Source organism: Leiobunum rupestre, chromosome 2 (assembly GCF_980474605.1).
Source record: "Leiobunum rupestre chromosome 2, qqLeiRupe1.1.hap1, whole genome shotgun sequence".
NCBI classification, from domain to species: domain Eukaryota; kingdom Metazoa; phylum Arthropoda; class Arachnida; order Opiliones; family Sclerosomatidae; genus Leiobunum; species Leiobunum rupestre.
In genome coordinates, this window is record NC_143385.1 from 64,147,466 (window position 1) to 64,166,915 (window position 19,450).

At 34.1% G+C, this 19,450-nt stretch overlaps 1 protein-coding gene across 2 annotated transcripts; it reads right to left on the reverse strand.

Moving 5' to 3' along the window:
• Positions 1 to 77: 77 nt before the first annotated feature.
• On the reverse strand, positions 78 to 15,332 carry LOC149958740 (uncharacterized). 2 transcript variants are annotated; one of them, XM_090165023.1, is made up of 8 exons: positions 15,169 to 15,332; positions 12,538 to 12,634; positions 10,271 to 10,417; positions 7,906 to 8,169; positions 6,159 to 6,284; positions 3,727 to 4,056; positions 2,755 to 2,859; positions 78 to 747 (listed from the first exon to the last, which is right to left on the reverse strand). In XM_090165023.1, the coding sequence occupies exons 2-8, from the start codon at positions 12,623 to 12,625 to the stop codon at positions 737 to 739; spliced, it is 1,071 nt and encodes a 356-aa protein (XP_090021149.1). In that variant the 5' UTR covers positions 12,626 to 12,634; positions 15,169 to 15,332; the 3' UTR covers positions 78 to 736. The 2 variants fall into 2 exon arrangements, with proteins under 2 accessions (XP_090021149.1, XP_090021150.1); XM_090165024.1 differs by having other exon boundaries at positions 2,700 to 2,859.
• Positions 15,333 to 19,450: the final 4,118 nt, after the last annotated feature.

Consider the following 19,450-nt stretch of genomic DNA (forward strand, 5'->3'; position numbering starts at 1 on the left):
AAAAGAAACGAACACATTTAAATTTTGTGAAAGTTTTTATTAATTTTTTTTTACAAAAATACGCGTTTTATTTTTACTGTTTCGGGTGAAATACAATGGGAACCTTTGACACAAATGATTGGTTTCAGCCGCAGTACAATTATAAATTCTACTACAAAAATTCTAATAATAAATAGCAAAAAATACAATAATGATTGGAATGTTACATAGGTGGCGTAACAATAACTAGAAAAAGCTGCCAATCAGGCGCTAACTTCTGTTACTGCACGACCACTCACCGGGAATGGTATCCATATTTTATTAAATCAATCTTTTTAAATTTTAAATAATTTAAATAAATGTTAGGCAATATTAAATAAAAACTTTGTTCATTTCGCTATAAGTAGAAAAAATTATCAAAAAAAAGTTCTTAATAAATTAGTTTTCTTTGGCGACTGTAGATGGCGCCAGGGTGGTTGTAGCTGTGGCATTGGTTGTTTTGTCTTCTATAATGGGTTTGTGGTCTTCTACAACAACTTCCGGAGCAGCGACGATAGCGTCGTCATCGTCGTTGGTTCGCAAGTTGGGCTGGGTGAAGTGCAAGATGTTGCCTAGATGGGAGATGGCACAAAATAGTACTTCCGGGTTCTCAGAATACTACTTCCGTGTTCTCGGAATACTACTTCCGCTTTTCTACTACCCCACTCTTTTATTGCATGCCGCTACATTTATAGAAGACTGGACACCGTTTACCGCCTCAACTGCTGCCTATTAGACCAAAGAAACAAGAAAAGAAAGTAATATACCACGACCATGACACTTTATCACATTTAAATAGGCCGCCTTTTTTTGCAAAATCTTAAAGGGATAGTGACAGTCATTAATTTTGTAACTTTTTTGGTGATAAATTCTATTATTTTTGCTTTCTTAATATTTAAAAATACGATAATAATTATTTTAATTTTTAAAGCGAAGAAGTAACTTTCGCCCCTAGTGGCGTAACAGAGATAAATGTACTCAAAGTAGACAAAGCGTGTTCCAAGACTACTTATAATACCCGTTGTCAAGACTACCAATATAATAAAAAGGCGCCATCTGCTTAGAAAAACTCTAGTCAATTATTTTTATGTCAGGATCCCTTTAATAATTTTATATTAACTAATATCATTAAACAGTGGCGTAGCCAGAAATTCGCCAAGGGGGGGTCGAAGCATGTGAATGTTAAGAGGGCGGTCGAGAAGGGGGTGGAAATTTAGTACAGTTGAAGGTAGGCCCAAGGGGGGGTCTGGACCCGGAAACCCCCCCCCTTGTCTACGCCACTGTCATTAAAACCAGATTAATTGATTTTTTATTTAATTGGTCTGTAAATTTAATGCCACATTTGTAATTAAATTAATCTTGTTTTAAATTAAATCTAATTTGGTTATTTTAGATACGGTAATTTTAAACGAATTACCGATTTAATTAGTTTCATGCAGTTTAGCGTGCTTGGTTATTTTAATTTAGTTTAGCATTTGATTTATTCATGCAATTAGGTGCAGTGACTAATTAAAAGTCAAAATTAACTTAATAATAATGACATTTAACCAGTAAGTTCGCGTGTTTAGAGTTTTTTTGTTTGATCATAGCATAAGTCTATAATATTGTTCCATACGTTTGTCACTTTGGGAAATATTTTACTGAGAGCTAGTAACGGAGTGACGTCATCACAAGAATAAAATCTGCCCCTAGCGAGGCGCTGTCAAAGGCTACGTGTGACGCGTTAGCAAGCGGACGCAAAACGGCGAAGAAGCCCGTAATGTAGTCTGTCTTGTAAATAGCTCTCAGTAAAACTTTTGAATGTGAGTAATATGAAGTGTCACACTTATGTGAAAATATTATACGCTTATGATCATACTTTAAATTTATTTCTAAATGCAAAATGACATACTTGTATGACAGTTTGCATTTTCGATGACTAGGTCTAACAATGCTGGTGCATTTTAGCTTTATTTTATAAATTATAAAATTTATAAAATATTTTTAGATTGTAATTGAGTTTCAATGAAAGTTACACCAAAATTGTTTACGGATTTCCTGATCAATTTTAGTTCTTTTTTCTGAACTAAAATTGAACTAAAATACGATTAGGTCCTTGGACAATATTAATATTAATTTAAATTTAAAAGGTGCCAATTTTAGTTCGGTTTTCGTAGGTTAATTCTCAAACGTTCGCTAACTTGATTTGTATATTAGTTCAATTCGGTTCATGATGTCTAACCCCAATTTATATAATAAATTATGATTTGGAACTGTTTTAGAAACAAAATTAGTTTAGTTGACTAAATCTATTTTGACCTGAAAGTGTTAAATTATAAATTCATCCTTTGACCGTGCAATATTAAATAAAAATTATTTAAGATAAACCCCATTTGGTGGTGAAAGTTTTGGCTAAAATTTAGGCTAAAAGTTAGTCTAAAATTTAGTCTAAAATTGCGATATTAAAATTAGTTTCGTTACGAGAAACATTTGAGAATAAGAGTCTACGAAAAATCGTGCAGAAAAGTGCATTAAAAATGAACATTCAAACAATTCGTTTGAAATGTGATCGTGCTTATAATTCATGCTCGTGACAAAATTGTGAGCGTGCTGTGTTATTTTTCTTTGACATTCCAATTGAGTGACGTCATTCCTTGCGTGCTCAAAAACAAGGAACCAATCGTAACAAATCCGTCAGATACCTGAGTTTGAATAAATAATATTTTTGATTTTGGGAAGAATGGTGTCAAAGCATACAAGGCAATTGCGTGTATCTCAGCGAGAATCCGATCTGGGAGGAGTTGGCGTTCAAGAACGCGTCGCTGTTGGAACGCACTTTCAGGTAGAATGGTTTGCTGCGGGCTGGAAGAAAACAAAATAGGCGATTAGTTTAGTTAGTTTCAAGCCTGCCAGCCATTGACTGCAGGCGTAATACTTTTGGTTTCATATCAAAACGCAAAAGTAAAAAAAGAGACAAAGAGAAAGATAGAACTCGTAGAAGAACCATGACCAACTAGTAGGTTTCTAGCAAGCCAGCCACTAACTGCTGGCTTAATACTTTTGGTTTGTATAAAAAACGCAAAAGTAAAAATAAACGAAAAAAGGGCTAGATAGAACTCGCAAATGAGCAATGGCCGATTAGTTTAGTCTGTTTCAAGCTTGCCAGCCACTGACTGCTAGCGTAATTGTTTTAGTTTCATATAGAAACGTAAAAGTAAAAAAAAGGGAAAAAGAGTAAGATAGAACTTGAAGATGAACAATGGCCGATTAGTTTGTTTCAAGTCAACTAGTCACTGACTGCTAGCGCAATAGTTTGGTTTTCATATGATAACACAAAAGCAGAAAAAAAAACGAAAAAAGGGCTATCTAGATGAACCCATGTCCAATTAGTTTGTTTCAAGCCAGCCAGCCACTGACTGCTAGCGTATTACTTTTGGTTTGTATAAAAACGCAAAAGTAGAAAAGAGGAAAAAAGGGCTAGGTAGAACTCACAGATGAACCATGGCTGATTAGTTTGTTTCAAGCCTGCCAGTCACTGACTGTTAGCGTAATACTTTTGGTTTTTTTAAAAAACGCCAAAGTAAAAAAAAACCCAGAAAAAAGAGCAAGATAGAACTCATAGATGAACCATGTCCAATTAGTAGGTTTCAAGCCAGCCAGCCACTGACTGCTAGCGTAATAGTTTGGTTTTCCTATAAAAACGCAAAAGCAAAAAAAAGTGGAACTCACAGATAATGACGTTCTTGTCAAGAAGCTTGGTGCCGCAGAACCTGTCTTCTCCGGGTCCAACGCCGTCCAAGGATCCCTGATCGATACCGATGTAGTCGTCGTCGTTACAGGCGAATCCGTCGGAGCCGGAGTCGAATGGAGCGCCGAATGAGAAGGAGCTTTCGCGCTCAGTCTCCCATTTGATGGAGCAGAAGTTCTCTTCGACTCTCATGCAGACGGAGTACCTCAGGTTGCTCAGGTACCTGACCTTAGAGTCGATGCGACCGCCGTAGTTGAAACTTCTGACCAGGGCGCTGGGCAAACGGTAGTATTGCAGACATCCGGGTGGGGCTGATGGTAAATCATTTTAAGTCAGCAAGGCTAATAACCAAAACACCACTTGAGGCCTAAGTTAGCCGTTGGTCCAAGCACAACCAACTTTCATCTCTCGCGCTACAGCGACCAACACATTCGTCGAAATTCCGTGAGCAAGGATTTTCCCCCTATAAACTGTACTATAAGCAGGAGACATGACTAGGAGTTGACAGCGGTTGCCCCGGTGAATGGACCCCGGCGTCGTGAACACAAAAACCCGTTTTTCCCAATAACCAAGGATCCTATATGTTAGAAGGATATGAGGCGAGGGACGAAAAATGGCAGCGCCGTCTGTGGGTCATGCGCGATAGAGAATCCGTCCTTAGATTCCGTCAAGGACAAAACATGGGGGAAACACCGCCAAAATTTGTCCTTGAGGGAATAGAAACAAGACGTCCCACGTTTAGAGGCTCTCTTAAAGGGAATATAATCTCAGGTATTTGGTGTGGAACACCAACGTTTGCAGCTCTGGCCGCTCTTGCCTTTGGATTTAGAAATGTTTGGCGCCACTGTACAGGGTAATTTGATAAATTGAAGGGGTCTTCCATTAAGATTGCTTTGCAGGTTATATTCCCTTTAATATCGACGGCGCTGCCAGCGTTTTGAAAACACGGGCTGGCCGGAGGGCTACCCATCCTTCTAACATATAGGATCCTTGCAATAATCCCCGCTTTTTACCCACCCCTCGAATTTTCTCTCTGCCGTTCCCTTTTTGTCTCGGCCGTCGCGTGAGATACTTTACTATCAATATTGCGCCCTCTGGGAGACGCGGTGGAAGCTCTCGTAAGTCAGTGGCGGCTCTACAACCCAGTCAGAACGAGTCAGAACTGGTTTTTTCTTCAGCGGTAGTTCCCACAATCCTCGCTAGAGAGCGTCACTAAAATATTTCATCTCGTGTCCGTCTCCGAGACTGGAGATACCCGGTTTGGGGGGTAGAAGTTAGAGAAGTGAAAGACGCGTTTTTCGTTCACAGTGCGCGTTGGGAAAAGCGCCCGGCTGTGAACTCCTAGTCATGTCTCCTGCTATAACATGTAGGAGTTCAGCGCCACGCTCGTTTTTATATTGGCTTCAATGCAAAAACTATTCGAAAAATAATATTCCGCTAGGGGCGCTCATAGGTTAACATTGAAAATTCAACGAATGGGTTGGCCGCGGTAGCGCGAACAGCGCGTGAACAAAGTTGGCCGTGGTCCAAGTGACTACATTACAATTCTTCTAAATGCCACTTGAAACAGCTCCTTACACTCACTATTACTCAAAAATTGTTAACTGTTTTAAAATAGATTAATAATAATAATAATAATAATAATCACTTTAATCAGCTAGGCTAATATCAAAGGCACCACATTAGGCCCAAGACAGCTAGCTGCTAAATTATTTTAAGCCAATTCAAACCGTTTTCTACGTGTGAACGTAGCTTTAGGGGTTAAGAAATCGAACTATAACAAACCAAATCGATACTTATATGAAATATATATTTTGAAATCAATTCGTTGATATTTATTTTGAAATTGATTCGTCTATATTAAATTTTATATCAATTGATAAATAATTTTAAATCGATTAATCGATATTTATCTTTAAATCGATTTATCTATATTTAACTTTAAATCGACTCGTCAATATTTAACTTTTAATCGATTCGTCGATATTTAACTTTTAATCAATTCGCTAATATTTAGTTTTTAATCGATTCGTCGGTATTTAACTTTTGATCAATTCGCTAATATTTAGTTTTTAATCTATTTGTCGATATTTAACTTTTAATCGATTCGTCGATATTTAACTTTTAATCGATTCGTCGATATTTAACTTTCAATCGATTCGCTAATATTTAACTATTGATCGATTCGTCGATATTTAACTTTTAATCGATTCACTGGTATTTAATTTTCAGTCGATTCGCTGATATTTAATTTTCAGTCGATTCTTCGATATTTAATTTTTAATCGATTCACCTCTCAAAAATTGGATCGATATTTCGATTTGAGTAATATGAAATACGAATTAACTCTAAGAACAGCGAGCTAACTTAATCCTCGATCAACATTTTATGATATAAATGCTTGGATACTGACCCATGTCAAGGCTGTTGCACTCAATCATGCTGATCTTGATCTTCCATTTTCTGGTCATACGGTCTCCGTTGCTGACCACGCTGAGGACGACAGGGTTGCCCGAACCGCGGCCCATGTCCACGTACACTAGAAATAACCAGCAGAAATTACAATTCCTGTTATATACACGAGGGTCCCCTAAGAGTAGTACCATAAGTTCATAATTGTTGTCACATAAGTGTGTCAGTTGCCTACTAAGAGCCATTTCTAGAATATTTTTCTATAATTGATAATTCGTTTAAAGGGAATAGAACCTCCAACGCGTTCTTTATGGAAGACCCCATCAATTTCCTTTATTCCCTTCACAATCAGCGATTATCAGCGCCGCAAGTGTGAAAAGCCATGGGAGGCAGCGGACAATATTGGAACCCTCGGAGGGCGACAAAAATACCAGTGGTTATATTCCCTTTAAGAGTCGCGTATTTTTCACGCTAGAGGCGCTTATCAGATATGACGTCAAATACGCGTCACTTTACACATAATTATGAGTAAATATTTCGACTGAGACACCGTGTGGAACCATGGGGAAAAATTAATAATTTTATGGCGTCATTGTGATAACAGAGGGAGAATGGGGATCGTCAAAAAAGGCGTCATGACGTCAAAGCCTTAGATTCGCTTATTGGCGCTTTCTCTTTGACGTCATCGCGCGTCTTTACGTCTGATAAATGACCTGGTGTTAACTCCCATTTGGTCAACCTCCATTCGCCTCCTGGCGTCATGGTGACGAATTAAAATTATTACACAGCAAGACTTTCTCCATGATGGCACCTAGGAGCAACAAACACAACACCCCACACAAGGAGAACGCAACCCGTCAAGAGTCGTGGATTTTCTTGTGTACAGATTTCATTGGTTAGACGCTTTAGCGCCTGCTGCCGTCGGAAGGGGAAAATTCGGAAATTGTCCTCCCCCCGCCCCTAAAACGTTCAGCGTAAAGGTTCGTCCAATGAAATTTGTACACAACACTGCGTTAGCGTGTTTAAAGGCTAGCTGCGTTCTCCTTGTGTTTGTTGCTCCTAGATGGCAGAAGTGTAGGTAGATTTTTCGATCATATAGACTTTTTATTTAACGAAATATTTTTATCCCACAGATGGCGCTACTGACGCTACGTAGCCCCTCCAGATATTTTGTGGGCTTTACCTCATTACACCGGAGCACCTAAGGAAAGGGAACACCACCAAGTTTTCGTGTCGTTCGGACTCGGTTGTTTATGATCTCTAAATTAATTAACTAACAATTAATTTTTTTTAAATTCCAAACAATCTAAGCAAACCTAAACTAATGAAGAGCCAAAAGGCAAAACTACTGTGAGTGATATTCCTTTATCAATTCTAGTACAAATTTTGTACTTCAATTCAAATAAATATTTGAGATACTATAATTAAATGTTCGTTGATTAATTATATAAATATTTAAAAAATACATTTCTTTAAAACGAAACGAAAATTAAAACGATCCAAGTTAGCTTGTAAAATTTAAATTTCCCGCCATCTCCTATAAATTAGGCTGCATCTCAGTACTACGATGTAATTAGGGAAAGCCCATAAGTATCTGAAGGGGCAACGCAGTGTCGGGCGCGCCATCTATTGGCCACTTTTTCTTTAGCCATTGCTAAGTGATCAAACCATCTTTCCTTAACTCCGATGATGGTACGCAATTATAGACTTATGCTTTATGGTAGAAGGAAGAACGTTTGCAAACTGACAATGTTGTTGCTGGTTTTCTCCGCAGAGGATGGGCAGTCGTTCGCCGACGGTGGTCCTGATCATGAAGGAGTCGGTGGAGCAAAGGCCGCCATCGTCCGGTTGGGCCAAGGTGAACTCGTCAAAGTCCAAGCGCAGTTGGCACACGTTGTCCTGCTTCTCGACGGTCACTTGGCAAGTGTCCGTTCCGTTCTCTCCCTTCGGGTAGTTCGGATTCACGAAGACTGTCTCGTTCTGACTGGTCACCGCGCCGCACGTGAAACGGGCTGCACAGAGATAGTTTACAATTAGTCACTCGGTAATTGTTGGATCAGGATCTTTTTATGGGGAGGTTGGCGCACGCGACTATGTACATTGAGTGGAAAATAATCCCTGGTTCTCGTCGCGACATCTAACGACCGCTAGGGAGATAACCAAGGTCGGACATAAGGCACTAGTCACGGCATTTGACTACTAAAATGGGGTAGGTACATTTGTTCGAATTTCATTCGTCCGAACGGTGGAACAAATGTTCGAATTTCATTCGTCCGAACGGTGGAACAAATGTTAGAATTTCATTCGTCCGAACGGTGGAACAAATGTTCGAATTTCATTCGTCCGAACGGTGGAACAAATGTTAGAATTTCATTCGTCCGAACGGTGGAACAAATGTTCGAATTTCATTCGTCCGAACGGTGGAACAAATGTTAGAATTTCATTCGTCCGAACGGTGGAACAAATGTTCGAATTTCATTCGTCCGAACGGTGGAACAAATGTTAGAATTTAATTCGTCCGAACGGTGGAACAAATGTTCGAATTTCATTCGTCCGAACCGCCGAAATAACAAATGTTTCAATTGTTCGAATTGGACAACTTGTTTGTTTCATTCGTCCGAATCCGTAGCGTCATTTGTCCGAATTCTGTCGCTAAATTAGTATTTATTATTGCTGTTTTTTTGGTCCGCATTTTTTTAGTGCAAGAATAAAAAATAAAAAACTACATTGTAAATATCGTTGTTTGTTCAAGTTGCTTTTTCTTAATTGTTGCTATATCTATATATTGTATATTTTACTTCATATTCGTATTATAATGTCTAATCATTTTATCCTATTATGTCCATTTTTCCTTTGGCCGATATAGTAAGTGGGAATTGTGTTGAATGTTGTGGACATTTTAGGTTAGGTTAGGTTCACGTTAATGTTACTATTTTCTTATATTAACAATATTTAAAAAGAACAACCAAAAAAACGGACAAACGATTATTCGAACAAATGAAATTCGCCAGTAAAGTGAACATAAATTGAACGACTAAATCACCAACAAAAGTTGTGATAAATTTTTCGGGCAAATGAAATACGTTTTCGGACATACGATCCTGTTTTCCGGCATTCGGACAAATGATCATTCGGACATTTGTACCACCGTTCGGACGAATGAACTTCTAACAAATGTATCCAAATCACTAAAATAAATGCTTTGACTACTAAGATGAATCGAAATCTGGGGGCTCGCTAGTCAATTTGACTAGTGAAAAATTGACCTAAATATTCATAAATGCATCATTCATCAATCCCATTTTATTTAAAAAAATCACATGATGCAGCTCAAGTGATAATAAACTAATATTTCAGCCTAGAAATATTTAAATCCAAAAGTCGTCTGCTATTTCCTCGTACATTTAATTAATGGGTATTAAAGTAGATGGCGCTATGATTTACGAGCTCGAAGCCTAGTATGTTTTTTAGTGAGTTAATTATGGTAGACTGAACAAATTATGTACAGTACGATGTCAGTGGCGGCGCCAAGAATTGTCGCGAGGGTAGGCAAACCAAATAAATGGGCCCCCGACCCGGGACCCCCCTTTTCTCAACGAAATGCTTCAATAAAATAAAGTAGTGATGTACATGACGAACAAAAAAGTTCTAACAACAGTAAAACGAGTCCAAATATAACATAACTGGTTTTATTTACTAGGAGTTACCTCAAAAATTTCTAAATACATTATCGACATTTGTTTCATTGTTATTTATAAATAATTTTATCTCTTGGGACAATTTTGAGACCCTTTCTAGATCAATTTGGGTCCCCTTATAGAGTGATTTTGGGGCCCCTAAAAATTTTAAGGTAGGCCTACCTGGACTACCCCCTAGCGCCGCCACTGTACGATGTAACATTTTAATATATGTATTATATAACTTTGGTTTAAATATTGGTATATTATTTGAAATAAATAAAATATTTTTTTGGGGTACCAATATAGAGCGCGCAAAACAGCAAAGTGATATTTTTTTCTGACGAAGGGGTTTTGCAAAGAAACTGGGGAGTAGGATGACCTCTCCATTAAAAGATCCTGGTTGTAAAACGATTGAATGTTTTGTTGGACTTACCGAAGCAACAGACCCCGTATCCGTTGGCACAACTGCCGATGCTGGAACCGTCTCTTCGGTTGCATTCGGCCTCGGTGAAACAAGTTCCCTCCAAGCCGTTGTCACCCGTGCAAGGGGTGTTTTGGTAACGAACTATGCTGAAAATACCTGAAAAAATACAAAAATACACGTCAAATGATAGCTTTTTTACGAGTGTAACTAATTATCAGTTGAGTTATCTGAATCGAGTTAGTAATTACGATAAATCAGATATTAGATTATCCGCATTTACGTTCAGATGTTATCAGATCAGTTGATATTGGTCGGAATGCAACACAAGATAGTTTAAACCCGGGGTGTTCTAGGTGTCAAAATCAATAAATGTTTTACCCAACTATCGTAGCCATTACTTCCGCAACAACCCACTAAGCAGCGCCATAGGAGGGAGCGGACAATACTAGAGATATAAATAAATCCATAAAAGTAACACAGTTATTTCGCGGTTAATAATGAAATTATGTAGTTTTATTTAATTTCCACCCATTCTAAAGACCCTTTTTTTTGTGGACAGGGTGAAACGTTTGGAGAAGTAAATTAATAATACAGAGAATAAACCACCCCAAGGTTAAAAAATTATCTTCACCGAAAAACGGGATATTTGAAGAAGTAGCAAATTTTTCAAGATCTGGATTTTAATATATGATCCAGATGAAAGGGTTGCGTACCGCGGTCAAAGACACCTTCTAACAGACCAAACTCGTTTCCTACGAAAAACAGGAACATCTTTTGATCATTGAACTTGAACTGGAATGCTACGTTCTATAGCTTCGTGAACTTTTCAACTCAAGATATAAAATAACTCAGGCATAATTTAAAATGTAATGTAACTGATCAACCGGTACATCTTATTAAAAAAATAAACTTTGGGGTCAAAAACACGTTTTTTCACATCGTGTATGAATTATGCATTTATTTTTTAAATATATTTTATACATAGTACGTGTTCTAAATCGCCTCAGGTCAGTGAAGAGTTGTGGAATTCTTTCAAATGTTATGTTTGATTAAGTATCAGATGATTTAAAGTCGGTAAAAAGCTTTCGTTAACTATAAGGCCTGAAGGTAGATAAATTCTCAGCATTCTTGCAAAAAAATAGTACTTTTTAACCAATATGAGGATTACTAGAAAACTCGAAATATTTTTCGTTAGATTTTTCCAAAATAATTGAAGTTTAAGCATTCTTAAATTATTATAATTATAATTATTATTTAATCATTAATTATTATAATTATTATAATTATAATTATTTAGCGTCAAAAATAAATAACTTATTATAAAATATATCATTTTATGAAATTAATAAAATGTTTTTTGATTATTTGGCTAAGATGAAAATCTAGTGTCTTTTAGTGTAACAAGTACATAAGTTCAAATAAAGTATATTTTTTAATTTAATAATAAGTTAATTGGTTGATAATTTAACTAACATTAAATATATTTTTAAATTTAATAAGAAGTTAATTGTTTGATAATTGAACTAATATAAAATATATTTTTAAATTTAATAAGAAGTTAATTGTTTGATAGTTTAACTGAGATCAAAGTGTAGTATTTTCAAATTTAATAATAAGTTAATCTGTTTGATAATTTAACTAAGATCAAATATATTTTTAAATTTAATAATAAGATAATTGTTTGATGATTTAACTAAGATCAAATATATTTTTAAATTTAATAATAAGTTAATTGTTTGATAAATTAACTAAGATCAAAAATATTTTTAAATTTAATAATAAGATAATTGTTTGATAATTTAACTAAGAACAAATATATTTTTAAATTTAATAATAAGTTAATTGTTTGATAATTTAACTAACATCAAATATTTTTTAAATTTAATAGTTTGATAATTTAACTAAGATCAAAGTGTAATATTTTCCTCATTAAAAAGTCCACTATTTAAATTGAATCAGTAAATTTATCTAAGATCTGGTCGCATTAACTGTTAAAGGTTCACTATTTAAATCGGATCACTAAATCACAATGAACTATATTTAGCGTGAAATGTCTTCAAATTAAATCTAAATCGAAGAACAATCGAATAAATGAGTTGGCGATTGTGAAAAGCCGCTAAGAATGACCTTGAATGGTGCTTGTTTGGGGTGTAGCAGTCACGGCTGACGGGTGTCTGCGATGATGGATGGAGGGTACACGCGAATGGCTGTTTCTTCGGCCAGAGTTGATTGAACCCGAACGAGGAAGTCACATTGGAAGTGCGTGGAGGGCTTACCTAGGGCGGGCGGCCGGAACTGGGCCTGTCCGAAGGTAGGCAGAAGAACCAGGAGGAGCGCCGAACAGCACAGCAAATTTCTACGCATGGCCTTGACCTGCAAATCAATTAACACCATTATTTCTTCGTTATTTTATGCACTCCGAAACCGATAGAACTTCCGTATTGGGTTTTATTTAAATTTAATTTCATCAGGGTGATCTTATTTTAATTGCCTTTAAGTCAGTGATTTAAATCGATGATATTTGTTAATCGTTGTTTTAAATTAATTATTTTTGTTAATAATTGATTTAAATCAAATATTTTTTAATCGTTGATTTTGAACCAAATGCTTATTGTTAATCGTCGTTTTAAATCAAATAATTTTGGTTAATCGTTGATTTAAATCAATTAATTTTTGTTAATCGTGGATTTAAACCAAATGATTTTTGTTAATCGTGAATTTCAACCAAATTATTTTGGTTAATCGTTGATTTAAATCAAATGATTTTGGTTAATCGTTGATTTAAATCAAATGATTTTGGTTAATCGTGGATTTAAACCAAATGATTTTTGTTTATCGTGAATTTAAACCAAATGATTTTTGTTAATCGTGGATTCAAACTAAATGACTTTTGTTAATCGTGAATTTAAATCGATTATTTTGGTTAATCATTGATTTAAATCGATTATTTGGGTTAATCATGGATTTTAATCGCTTATTATGGTAATCATTGATTTAAATCGATTATTTTGGTTAATCATTGATTTAAATCGAATAATTTTTATTAAACCACTGATTTTACGAAAATGTTGAAAAATAGTTTCTGTAGCAACGCCAATTCAAACTAAATTACAAATAGCAATTAATATTAATTGAGGTTAATTTAAATTTTTATTTAAATTACCGTTGTATACGCCCCTGATAAATCAATTTGTTCGAGAAAAGATCTATAAAATGATTCAAAATCAATAATTTTCAAAAATAAAACACTGCTAACCAATTCCCTGCGCGAATTTGTGTAATACTGCTATCGTACTACACCGGAGTACACCGTGGTACACCGGAGTATAGATTTATCTGACTTTTACCCCTCAATTATTACCCCCAATTTTGAGAAACATTTGATCCTACCGGCAGATGGACAGCGCAGTTTCGTGAATTTTAAGTTAAATCTTTATAATATATACAAGTTAAAGATTTTCTGTAGAAACTTGAGATGCCTAAGCTCGAATTTTATTCAGCTGACCGACCGTGACCCGTGTTAACCTCGAGATACCATCATACGTGAAGAGCTTTCGATTTTCCGCACCACCTTAACACTAAATCTCTAACCAGTCGATGAACTTAAGGAATTGATGTCTGTATGTTTGTAACTATTTCAAAATTCCGTTGCTACGATACGTGATATCAGAAGTTTATTATGTATTTCTTTAGGGATAAGGGTCCATCTTCCTTTGCTGCTAATTTTCTTCGCTCGAAACATGTTCCTGTCGTTTCTCAATATATCATACGTGGAAGCTTAATGAAACCGTTACACAGGGAAAATATATTTTATATTTAACTATAAATCCCTACATAGTGTAATTTAATATTTTAAACCGTTAGTTTTCATCCCGTTTGGAATCTTACTTATCTCCTAAGATCTGTATTATGAACTTCTGGTTGCATAAATCCGAGAAAACATGCTTCTAAAAGCGTTTAATCTTTTTCGTGGATTTTTTCTAAACGTTCAATTATTTATCTATAATTCATAACTGTAAGAAGCTCACTTTTAACTAACTATCTAGTTGACTATCTAACTAACTGGTTTAAATTAACTATGGAGTTCATCTTAATACCTTAACTAAATATATTCTAGTTGCATACTAAGGTGTCGTCAATTTTCCAAGCAATGTTGAGTTTTTGCAAGATTGGTTTTGTTTCTGCTTTAAAAATAAAGTTCTTGCTGAAATTCTTAGCAAACGTAACGCGCTCTAGCGATCATATTATGTGGCGTACTTCTCGGCTTATTTTATAATGGTATTTCGGGTATTAGATAATTCGTTTTATCAAATTTTGATTTGACGTGATAGTATACGTCAAAATTTTTATATTTGATGATATTCATACAATGGATTAATTTAGAATTTGGGTATAACCAATCTTTCATAAATTATTGCCTTAGTAATATTTTTATATTTTTAACTAAACCACTAAACCTCATTCATAAATTCTTGTTAAGGAAATACTATTAATATTTCTAACTAAACCTCATTCATGAATTCTTGCTGTGAAGGAAATATTATTAATATTTTTAACTAAACCTCATTCATAAATTTTTATTAAGTAAATATTATTAATATTTCTAACTAAACCCCATTCATAAATTCTGGCTGTGAAGGAAATATTATTAATATTTCTAACTAAACCTCATTCATAAATTCTTGTTAAGTAAATATTATTAATATTTCTAACTAAACCTCATTCATAAATTCTGGCTGTGAAGGAAATATTATTAATATTTCTAACTAAACCTCATTCATAAATTCTTCTTAAGGAAATATTATTAATATTTTTAACTAAACCAACTATGTGTTGTTCTTAGATTGTACACCAAATTAAACTGAAAAAAACCCTGCAAATTATGGATTGAAAAAGCTGTAACTTACCTAAAGGAACTTAGTGACACTTGTGATAAGAATACGAAATCCAAAGATTAAATGCTTAAAGTAATATCGCACTGCGGGTCCCAACAAAAAACAGAATGTTGAAGAAACGTCCCGAATGAAATATTTGGTCGAGCAGCGGCGATACTCGACTGTCAGTGGCAAGTGGTGACAGCAAACTGAACCCAAGTGGCAAGCACAGCACCGCTTTTAAAATTGCCTAGAGCCACAGGGACGAGAAAATTCGCGGATCCACATCTAGGCATCGGTTTTGTTTCTCTCCAGTTGCGCCATCCCCCACCAGGGGGCGCGACACAGACTACCGGGGGAGGGGGAGGGTAACCAGGAAGTCAGTCGGTTCCTCTTTTACCTGGGACCGCGCGCGCCGTGGTCAAGTTTTTAAATGGATCCTATTTTTAATATATCTTCGCATCTTTCTACAACCCGGGGCATCTGGCCTACAATGGCTTCTTTGATTCCAGGAAAAATTCGTGAATTGGCTGGTTTCTTTTTGGGTTTCGATTCCCGAGAAGATTCGACGCAAAGAGTTTTGAAGAAGTGGTCCAGATTTGACTATTCGCGTATTTACTATAACAAGATTTATGAATCGGTTTAATTGGAATTTCGTTTTTTGGAGTATTTCCTACTTAGTAAATGTTTTTCATCGGAGTGCCAATAATTGTTTATAAGGAATTTTACTGAGTTTTGAGCTCTATTTAAAAACTCCGAAATTTATTTAGTAAAATAGTAGATTATTATATTATTTTGGAGAGGTATTTTACCGAGTTTTGGGCTTTATTTAAACTCAGAAATTCATCTAGTAAAAAGGTAGATTATTATATTATTTTGGAGAGGTATTTTACCGAGTTTTGGGCTTTATTTAAACTCAGAAATTCATCTAGTAAAAAGGTAGATTATTATATTATTTTGGAGAGGTATTTTACCGAGTTTTGGGCTTTATTTAAACTCAGAAATTCATCTAGTAAAAAGGTAGATTATTATATTATTTTGGAGAGGTATTTTACCGAGTTTTGGGCTTTATTTAAACTCAGAAATTCATCTAGTAAAAAGGTAGATTATTATATTATTTTGGAGAGGTATTTTACCGAGTTTTGGGCTTTATTTAAACTCAGAAATTCATCTAGTAAAAAGGTAGATTATTATATTATTTTGGAGAGGTATTTTACCGAGTTTTGGGCTTTATTTAAACTCAGAAATTCATCTAGTAAAAAGGTAGATTATTATATTATTTTGGAGAGGTATTTTACCGAGTTTTGGGCTTTATTTAAACTCAGAAATTCATCTAGTAAAAAGGTAGATTATTATATTATTTTGGAGAGGTATTTTACCGAGTTTTGGGCTTTATTTAAACTCAGAAATTCATCTAGTAAAAAGGTAGATTATTATATTATTTTGGAGAGGTATTTTACCGAGTTTTGGGCTTTATTTAAACTCAGAAATTCATCTAGTAAAAAGGTAGATTATTATATTATTTTGGAGAGGTATTTTACCGAGTTTTGGGCTTTATTTAAACTCAGAAATTCATCTAGTAAAAAGGTAGATTATTATATTATTTTGGAGTCGTATTTTACCGAGTTTTGGGCTTTATTTAAACTCAGAAATTCATCTAGTAAAAAGGTAGATTATTATATTATTTTGGAGAGGTATTTTACCGAGTTTTGGGCTTTATTTAAACTCAGAAATTCATCTAGTAAAAAGGTAGATTATTATATTATTTTGGAGAGGTATTTTACCGAGTTTTGGGCTTTATTTAAACTCAGAAATTCATCTAGTAAAAAGGTAGATTATTATATTATTTTGGAGTCGTATTTTACCGAGTTTTGGGCTTTATTTAAACTCAGAAATTCATCTAGTAAAAAGGTAGATTATTATATTATTTTGGAGAGGTATTTTACCGAGTTTTGGGCTTTATTTAAACTCAGAAATTCATCTAGTAAAAAGGTAGATTATTATATTATTTTGGAGAGGTATTTTACCGAGTTTTGGGCTTTATTTAAACTCAGAAATTCATCTAGTAAAAAGGTAGATTATTATATTATTTTGGAGAGGTATTTTACCGAGTTTTGGGCTTTATTTAAACTCAGAAATTCATCTAGTAAAAAGGTAGATTATTATATTATTTTGGAGAGGTATTTTACCGAGTTTTGGGCTTTATTTAAACTCAGAAATTCATCTAGTAAAAAGGTAGATTATTATATTATTTTGGAGAGGTATTTTACCGAGTTTTGGGCTTTATTTAAACTCAGAAATTCATCTAGTAAAAAGGTAGATTATTATATTATTTTGGAGAGGTATTTTACCGAGTTTTGGGCTTTATTTAAACTCAGAAATTCATCTAGTAAAAAGGTAGATTATTATATTATTTTGGAGAGGTATTTTACCGAGTTTTGGGCTTTATTTAAACTCAGAAATTCATCTAGTAAAAAGGTAGATTATTATATTATTTTGGAGAGGTATTTTACCGAGTTTTGGGCTTTATTTAAACTCAGAAATTCATCTAGTAAAAAGGTAGATTATTATATTATTTTGGAGAGGTATTTTACCGAGTTTTGGGCTTTATTTAAACTCAGAAATTCATCTAGTAAAAAGGTAGATTATTATATTATTTTGGAGAGGTATTTTACCGAGTTTTGGGCTTTATTTAAACTCAGAAATTCATCTAGTAAAAAGGTAGATTATTATATTATTTTGGAGAGGTATTTTACCGAGTTTTGGGCTTTATTTAAACTCAGAAATTCATCTAGTAAAAAGGTAGATTATTATATTATTTTGGAGAGGTATTTTACCGAGTTTTGGGCTTTATTTAAACTCAGAAATTCATCTAGTAAAAAGGTAGATTATTATATTATTTTGGAGAGGTATTTTACCGAGTTTTGGGCTTTATTTAAACTCAGAAATTCATCTAGTAAAAAGGTAGATTATTATATTATTTTGGAGAGGTATTTTACCGAGTTTTGGGCTTTATTTAAACTCAGAAATTCATCTAGTAAAAAGGTAGATTATTATATTATTTTGGAGAGGTATTTTACCGAGTTTTGGGCTTTATTTAAACTCAGAAATTCATCTAGTAAAAAGGTAGATTATTATATTATTTTGGAGAGGTATTTTACCGAGTTTTGGGCTTTATTTAAACTCAGAAATTCATCTAGTAAAAAGGTAGATTATTATATTATTTTGGAGAGGTATTTTACCGAGTTTTGGGCTTTATTTAAACTCAGAAATTCATCTAGTAAAAAGGTAGATTATTATATTATTTTGGAGAGGTATTTTACCGAGTTTTGGGCTTTATTTAAACTCAGAAATTCATCTAGTAAAAAGGTAGATTATTATATTATTTTGGAGTCGTATTTTACCGAGTTTTGGGCTTTATTTAAACTCAGAAATTCATCTAGTAAAAAGGTAGATTATTATATTATTTTGGAGAGGTATTTTACCGAGTTTTGGGCTTTATTTAAACTCAGAAATTCATCTAGTAAAAAGGTAGATTATTATATTATTTTGGAGAGGTATTTTACCGAGTTTTGGGCTTTATTTAAACTCAGAAATTCATCTAGTAAAAAGGTAGATTATTATATTATTTTGGAGTCGTATTTTACCGAGTTTTGGGCTTTATTTAAACTCAGAAATTCATCTAGTAAAAAGGTAGATTATTATATTATTTTGGAGAGGTATTTTACCGAGTTTTGGGCTTTATTTAAACTCAGAAATTCATCTAGTAAAAAGGTAGATTATTATATTATTTTGGAGAGGTATTTTACCGAGTTTTGGGCTTTATTTAAACTCAGAAATTCATCTAGTAAAAAGGTAGATTATTATATTATTTTGGAGAGGTATTTTACCGAGTTTTGGGCTTTATTTAAACTCAGAAATTCATCTAGTAAAAAGGTAGATTATTATATTATTTTGGAGAGGTATTTTACCGAGTTTTGGGCTTTATTTAAACTCAGAAATTCATCTAGTAAAAAGGTAGATTATTATATTATTTTGGAGAGGTATTTTACCGAGTTTTGGGCTTTATTTAAACTCAGAAATTCATCTAGTAAAAAGGTAGATTATTATATTATTTTGGAGTCGTATTTTACCGAGTTTTGGGCTTTATTTAAACTCAGAAATTCATCTAGTAAAAAGGTAGATTATTATATTATTTTGGAGAGGTATTTTACCGAGTTTTGGGCTTTATTTAAACTCAGAAATTCATCTAGTAAAAAGGTAGATTATTATATTATTTTGGAGAGGTATTTTACCGAGTTTTGGGCTTTATTTA

Coding starts and splice junctions, on each gene's coding strand:
- LOC149958740 (XM_090165023.1), bottom strand. CDS start 12,625: ATGCGTAGAAATTTGCTGTGCTGTTCGGCGCTCCTCCTGGTTCTTCTG. Junction 8,170..10,270: donor ATACGGGGTCTGTTGCTTCG/GTAAGTCCAACA, acceptor ATCTCTGTGCAG/CCCGTTTCACGTGCGGCGCG. Junction 4,057..6,158: donor GTGCAACAGCCTTGACATGG/GTCAGTATCCAA, acceptor ATTTACCATCAG/CCCCACCCGGATGTCTGCAA.